Consider the following 7,541-nt stretch of genomic DNA (forward strand, 5'->3'; position numbering starts at 1 on the left):
CCCCCCATAGAGAGCCATGCTCTTCGCTACCGAGGAGCTGGCGCTCCCCCGCACCAGCACCGACAGCCCGGTCTTCAACGAGGCGGACTTGGTGGCGGCGACGGCGGTAGCCGGGGCGAGCAGCCCGACAGTGATTGATGGCGGTGGCGGCGGTGACGGCAACGGCGGTGGCGGCGACGGCGGCGGCGGCGGCGGCCGCGGTGGCGGCAACGGCGGTGGCGATGACGGCGGCCCGGCGCCGCCCTCCTCGCCGCAGGCGGCCGACACCCTGCCGCCCTCTTCGCTGCTGAAAGCACCCCACACGCCGGGGCCCGGCCGATCGCCGCCCGGCGGCCCGGCCGGCACGCCCACCCAGCCCGGCGTGACGTCCCCCGCGGCGGCCAGCTTCCCCCCGCTGGACATCCTGCTGGCCGGCCAGCGGTGGCTCCACTGCATTGTGGTGGTCACCTTCGACCTGGAGCTCGGCCAGTCCATCGAGGCCATCTACCCGCCGGTGCATCTGTCCGAGCGAGAAATGCTCAACATCTGCTTCAACGCCTTTCCCGACTCGAACTCCGTGTCGGCCGAGGCCGACATCGAGTTCACCTTCCGCATGCGCCACGACTCGTGGTTTCGGCCGGTCCGGCACCCGAGCGTGGCCGCGGAGCCGCCCCCGGAGGACCCTGGGCCTGACGGCGGCCCCGGCCCCGGCCCCTCGGCCCCCGGGGCGGCCCCCGCCACCTCCCCCACCGAGGCCGGCCCCCCGCCCGGCATCCCGGTCTCCGACTCGGAGATGCCGCACATCCTGACGGTCGTGGTGCCGACGGCCCCGGGGCCGGATGCCGGCCCGGGCCCCGGGCCCGGGTCCCTGGCCTCCCGGCCTCTCAGCGCCCCGGCCTCCACCGCTCGGCACCCGGGCCCGGGGGACGGCATGGCGGGCGTCCTGCCGGGCGCCTCGGCCCCTCGGCCCCCGGGGCCCGGGTCCATCCATGCCCCCTCGCTGCATGGGGCGGTGCTCTTCCGCCAGCGCAAGGACGCTCGTCGCCGGCGTGGCTACCTGCAAAAGTCCATCGTCGTGCTGGCCCGCACGCCGGGGCATCTGGGCCTCATGCGCCTGCTGGCCCGCATGGTGGCCACCGTCTACCTGCAGGTCAACTCCGACGAGCATGACCAGCGCATCCTCCAGTCCGGCGTCCACCCGGCCGACGCGGCCCGGCTCCTCCCGGCCCCGGACCTGACCGCCGGCGGCACTGGCGTCCTTGAGACCGCCTGGTGGGCCATTGCCCGGTGGTGCGTCCGCGCTGCCCCTTTCCCCGCCCTTCCCTCCGCCCTGTCCTCCATTTAACCCCCCCCCCCCCCCCCCCGAACAAACACGCCTGTCGGGCTCCTCCCCTTTCCTCACCGCCACACACACACACGCGCACACGCACACAGGCCCCCCCCTTCGGCCGCCTTTTGCCGCGGCAAGTCCCTCATCAGTCAGCATGGCGTGCGCCAGCCCGTGTCCCTGGAGTTGCCCTTCTTCGGGTCGCTCATCCACTACCGGCCCCCTTGGTACTCGGCCGACGGCCTGCCCGGGGAGATGCCCCTCTCCTATGCGGAGTTCGTGTCCTCTCACGACGCGTCCGACCACCATGTGACCGACTATACGGACATCGTCCAGGCTGCCTCGGTGGCCGCCCTGGCCGCCGGCAAGCTTGGCGCTCGCGACACGCGGGCCTTCAGCGCCGGCCCGCAGGAGGCCAAGATCCGTCTGGAGTCCGTACGTGCCCGTCCGTCTCCGTCCCTCTTTTTTTTTTCCCCCATCCCACGCTCGCTCGGGGGACACGTCCGCACTTGGCTGCCCTGTGGTGGGGCCTCTTTCTCTTTCTCTCTCTCTCTCTCTCTCTCTTGCCCTTTCTCCCTCTCTCTCTCTTGCCCTTTCTCCCTCTCTCTCTCCCCCTTTCTCCCTCTCTCTCCCCCTTTCTCCCTCTCTCTTGCCCTTTCTCCCTCTCTCTTGCCCTTTCTCCCTCTCTCTCTTGCCCTTTCTCCCTCTCTCTCTTGCCCTTTCTCCCTCTCTCTCTTGCCCTCCCTCTCTCTCTCTCCCTCCCTCTCTCTCCCTCCCTCCCTCTCTCTCTCTCCCTCCCCCCTCTCTCTATCTATGGCCGCGCTGCGCCTCACTCCCCCACTCCCGGCATACACGCCCACGCCCACACGGCTCCTGCTGACCCCCCCCCGCCCCCCGGCCCATCCCAGGCCCAAGTATACTCCCTGCGCGACTACCATGCCAGCTTGGCCCTCTACCTTGCCCGACATCGGCGGCCGCTGGCCAGCAAGTCCTCCTCGCCATGGTGGGACCCTCTGTCGCTGTCGTCCTCCTCCTCGCTGTCGTCCAGCACGACCGCCTCTTCCGGCGCCCCGTCCACCGTTGCCTCGACCAGCGGATCCTTCTCGACCTTGTCGCTGGCCGGCGGCACGGCCGGCGCCCCGGCGGCAGCCGGCGAGCCCGCGGTCACAGTGACCGCGGCGCCGGCCGCCTCGGCCACCGCCGCCAGCACCGCGGCCCTTTCTTCCTTCCGCATGAGCAGCCACTCCGCCGGGGGCCTGGCCGAAGGGCTGGAGCCGCCCGCCGGGCCGATGCCGGTTGATTTGCTGGCCTCGCTGGCTTCCAAGGCTGGGTCCGGGGCCGGCGGCCAGCCGGGCCCCCCCGTCGGCCAGCCGGCCGCCCTCCCGCCGGCGCCCTCGCCCCTGTCCTTGTCGATGGCCACGCCGCCGGCCCCGCCGGTGCCGGATCTGGCCTTCTCCCATGCCCTGCCCGTGGGCGACCTCTACCTCCTGTGGCAGCTGGTCCTGACGGCCGAGCCGTTGGTCGTGTGCGGCGCCGACCCGACAGCCGTGTCGGCCGTCGTCCGTGGCATGGTCGGCCTCATCGGCGAGGAGCTCGGGGCCTCGGGCGACTCGACGTGCGACTGCTTTGCCTGCTTGCGCGGGACGCCGGAGCAGCCACGTCGCGCCGGGGCGCCCGGGCCCGGCCCCGGCGGCCCGAGTGCCCCGCCGCTTGCCTACATCGGCGACTACCGGCCCTACTTCACGCTGCATGATTCGGCCTTCGCCGGGCTGGTACCACCGCCGGGGACCGGCTCCCCGGTGGCGGTGCCCACATCCGGGTCCCGGCCCGGCGCGAAGGCCCTCATGCCCGACCCCTGGTCCTTCAGCATGGGCCCCCTTGACAGCTGGACCCTGTGTGTGCGATCCGACGAGTGGTGGTCCAGCTGGCCGGAGTCGGCCCCCGGGCTGGCGAACCCCGGGTCCGAGGTGGAGATCCAGGCCCTGGCGGCCGCCCTGCTGGGTGGCGGCGGCGGCGGCGGCGGCGGCGGCGGCGGCGACATGGGCCCCGGCTCGGCCGCCTCCTCGCCCGGGCCGGCGGCGTCGGCCTCCTCCCCGGCGTTGGCTGTCGCCGGGGCGCCTGCCTCGCCCGGGGCCTCCTCGTCGCCCTCCATGCCGCTGGAGGGCGGTCGAATGGGCCCCGGCCCGGCGGGCGCCTCCTCTCGGGGGTCCGTGGCGGCGGCGCTGTCGATCTTGCGCCCGGGCAGCCCGAGCCGGCCGCCGGCCGTCTGGGCGGTCGGCGTGGCCCCGGCCCCGGGGCTGACCATCCCCGGCCTCCCGCGCAATGGGCTCCCCGTGTCGTTGCCGATTCTCTGTTCGTATGCCGGGCCCGGCGGCACGGCTGCCGGCGGTCCGGCCGGGCCCATTGCCGGGGATCCGATGTCGGGGCTGGCCTCGGCCGGGCCGGGCGCCGGGCCCGGCGCTCCTGCCTCGGGCACTTCGCACCTGGTGCCGGCCCTGGCCGGGCCCGGGTGCTCGGCCAGCGCCACGGCCGTCCTCGGCCGGGCCGGCCTCATCCTCGGCATCACCAATGCCCACTTCAAGCTGATGTCCCTGAGCCAGCCGGGCGGGGCCACCCGCTGGCCGCATGTTCTGCATTTGCCCAAGGGGGCCACCGGGCCGCACTTCGACCCGGGCCTCTGCGGCGCCGAGCCCTTCGCCTTCACGGCCTCCTCCGGCGGGGCGCTGGCCGGGCCCGGCACCGGGGGCGTCTTGGGTGCCGGGGGCCCGGGCGGCCCGGGCCCCGCCGGGGCCCCAGCCACCCCGCTGGCACCTGGCCCCGGGCCCGGGCCAAGCACCGCCGGCAGTCCGCCCAAGCTGACCACCACCGCCCGGCGCTATGTCAGCCGGTGTCCCTTCCTCACGCGGGCGGTGACCGATCCCACGGTGTCCGGTGCGCCCGGCCACCTCCTCATGTTTGGGGTTTCTCTTTTCCGCCCCGCTCCCCCCCTTTCCCCCCCCCCCCCTGTCTCCTCGCCCCTCGCTGACTCCCCAGGCCCGGTGGCTTGCCTCGGCCTGTGCCGCGCACTCGTCGAAGACGCGCACCTGGACAAGCTCATTCGGTCGCACTTCCACCGGCTGACGCGGCTGTTCCTCCGGGCCATCGACCGCTATGTGGCACTTCTGGCCCCCCCGGCCGGCAGGTGCGTCGGCCGCGGGGCCACTGTCCTGGTTGCCCCCACCCTGGCCTCTTCTGTCTTCTCACCGCACCCCCCTCTCCCCTCCTGCTCCCTCTCCGTCCGCCGCTTTGCCTTGTGCTGATGCGCCCGTGTGCCGGCGCCGGCCGGTCCGCAGCTCCGCGCCATATCGGCCCTGTCCTCGGCCGCGGCCCTTCGATCGAAAGGCCTTCATGACGGCCGTGCGCGACCTCGGTGCGTCTGCCCCGGGGCCTCCCCGGCCGGCCTTGTTGTTTTTCTTTTCCCTCCCTGTGAAGGCAAGCTCACCTCCTTCCCCTCGGAGAGGGGGGGACGATACTTGGCGGCCATGGCAGCCATCGAGTTCCACCCCCTATCCAAGACCGGCTGGCGTGCCCTTTATGCCTCGTTCCTGACCACCGCGCATGGGATGGCCTGGCTGCGGGCCCGGTGGCGTGCCCTGGCCTGGAGTGTGCGCCTCCGCTGGTTGGAAAGTGCGTCGCTGCCTGCCTGTTGTGTCCCGCTCCGCTGGGTCTCTTTCTTTCTTTCCCCTCGCCACTCCTCCATGTTTGTTGCTCGGTAGTGTTCCCCCCCCCCTGCTCTCCCTCCCATGACTGCGGGGGTGCGCGCCACATGCTCACCATTGGCCTTCGCCCTTCTCTGCTCAACTTGCGGTCTTCTGCCGTTGTCTCTGCCCGCAACGGCACACACCCGCAACGGCACACGCCCGCAACGGCACACGCCCGCAACGGCACACGCCCGCACAAACACACACACAAACACAAACGCGCGCACAGGCCTTGTGGCGTGGTCGACAGATCGCGGCTCGGAGGGCTTCGAGTCATGGCTTGCCGACCCGCTGACCTTCGTCAAGACCCCCGGGCCCGGGGGCTCGAGCCCGGATATCGAGCGCATGGCCCTGCTCCTGCGCCTGGAGGCGGTCCTCAACCATCCCCCCTCGCGGGCGGCCATCGGCCCTGAGGGCGCCCGGACCGTGGACAATCTGTGCGACCGGATCCGCCTGCGCCTTAACAGCAGCATGGGCCGCCTTTAGCGACTCCCGACCGGCGGGGCCCGGGGAATGCTCCCTCCCCTCGCCCTTGTCTTTCCCACATTCTTCCCTCATGGGCGTCTTTCTTGTGTTACTTTCCTCCTCCTCCCCTGCCACCTCCCGGCGCCCCATAGCCGCATAACCATAGACTTCCCGTTTGGCTCCGCGCGCGCGCGTGTGTGTGTGTGTGTGTGTGTGTGTGGGTGGGTGCCTCCTTTTTCCCCGCCCCTTGTCCGGGTGGCGTGGCCAGTCTTCTCGGACAAGAGTACCGGGTCGGGGAATATTTCCGCGCCATTATGCCCGGCGGCCGCAAAAGGCCCTCGCGCACACATGCGGGCACACGGGCCTCCGCCCCGGGGCTGACATCAGTGGTTGGAGCGAGCCATCGGGAGGGAGGGTTTCCCGGCGGCACTGGGGGCCGTCATGCGATAGGACACTATCAACCGGCGATGGCACGAGCCGCCGACCACGTGCGGCTGGCTGCAGGGCCACGACCGCGCTGCTCGCGGCGCACCGGTGAGTTGGCGGATTGCGCTGTCAGAGCTGGCTGTGCACGGGGGGGGGGGGGCGAGCGCGGGGCAGCGGAGAGCATGATCCTGGCCAGCTTGGTCCCCCTGGGTTCCCCCAAGCGGGTGCACGTTGGGGTGTGGTGTGTTTGCCCGTGGCTGGCCCCGAGTGCGTGTATTTGCGTGTGCGTGTTTCCCCCCTCCCCCGCCCCCCGCCTCCCCTGTGTGGCCCTGTGCACCTCCTCGCCGGGTATTATTCTATTTACCCGGCGTGGGGGGAGGCCTGTCGAGTGTCTGCCCTTCCGGTGGATCTACGTGTGTGTGTGTGTGTGTATGTGTGTGTTGGTTGTTTAGATGTGTGTGCGTGAGGGACGGAGCCGGAGGGGAAGGGGGCGAGCGGAGGCAGGACTGTGCTGTGGGGCAATAAGTGGGCCATGAGGTGGGCAGGCAAGGCAGCGTGATGTCCCCCCTTCCCCCTGCCCTCCACGCCCACACGCCCAGGCCCACGCCCACACACGCCTCCCGGGGAGGGGAGACCAAGCCGCCGGGGTGACCGGCTGGCTGGCGGCCAGGGCGGGCTGACCGGCCCGGACATGCGGCATCACTGATATGGGGCGGTCTTCGGTGCGCCGGGCATTTCGGGTTGCAATCGCCGGAATGCCGGTGTGCCGAGTGCCGGGCGAGCCCGCCTCGGGGGGTCTGCTCGCTCGAAATGTGCCGGCCGGTTAAGCGCTCCCTCGGTGGCGTGAAAGGGAGAGGCGCCTTCCCGGGAAAAGGGCACGGCATGAGGTGCGCGGCCGTGCGACGCCACCGGCCTGCGACAGGGCGTGGGGAGTTGGGGGGGGGGCAGGCCGTGTGTGCGAAACCTTTCCAGCACCACCGGCTGATCGGGGCATGGCGTCACAGCTAGCCATGGAAACCCCCCTCCTCCGCCGCAGGGGCCCCAAGTCGAGGGCAAGGGGGCACGGCCCGGGCAGCGCGCCTGCGCCTTCGCACAGGCGCCCGCACGCCCGAGCCGGGGCTGGGGGATGGCACGAAGGGGGCCGGGCTGGGCCGAAAGCATGCGCCTCTCGCCTTCTTGTCGGGCCCGAGCGGAGCGATTAATGTTACTCCTGCCAGGTGCGCAACCGGGCCTCGGTATTCCCGTTCAGTCGAATGGGTCCCCCGGCCGAGGGCGTGAGAGGTACTTCCCCCCAGGCCGGCCCTCTCTTTCGCGTGCGCTCTCCCCCCCCCCCCCCCCCCCCGCCCTGCCAGTGACAACGGAGCCGGGGCCGGGCCGGGCCGGACGAGCGGGCCAGAAAGTTAATCCTTTTCACAGGGGCACCCCAGGCGCAAAGAAGCGCCCAGCGAATGCAGTGGCGCCGCCCCTGTGGCATTTCCCTCTCTCCCCCGACGAGTGGGGGGCTGCCGGTCGTCCTCCGGGCAGACGGGGCGCGCACGCGCGCCCCCGGTCTCGGGACCCACAATCACACCCTGAGCCAGAGCAGCGGGCCGAGCCGAGGCGGC

At 71.9% G+C, this 7,541-nt stretch overlaps 1 protein-coding gene across 2 annotated transcripts; it reads left to right on the forward strand.

The window, feature by feature from the left end:
- Window positions 1–16: 16 nt before the first annotated feature.
- H696_02040 lies at window positions 17–5,694 on the forward strand (the record flags this gene model as incomplete). Of its 2 annotated transcripts, XM_009495941.1 has the most annotated exons (7): window positions 17–1,269; window positions 1,414–1,741; window positions 2,215–4,237; window positions 4,382–4,487; window positions 4,639–4,715; window positions 4,835–4,972; window positions 5,276–5,694. In XM_009495941.1, 7 exons carry the CDS (start codon window positions 17–19, stop codon window positions 5,530–5,532), a joined length of 4,182 nt encoding a protein of 1,393 aa, XP_009494216.1. In that variant the 3' UTR covers window positions 5,533–5,694. The 2 variants fall into 2 exon arrangements, with proteins under 2 accessions (XP_009494216.1, XP_009494215.1); XM_009495940.1 differs by having other exon boundaries at window positions 4,639–4,972.
- Window positions 5,695–7,541: the final 1,847 nt, after the last annotated feature.

Source organism: Fonticula alba, assembly GCF_000388065.1.
Source record: "Fonticula alba strain ATCC 38817 unplaced genomic scaffold supercont2.3, whole genome shotgun sequence".
Lineage (NCBI taxonomy): Eukaryota > Rotosphaerida > Fonticulaceae > Fonticula > Fonticula alba.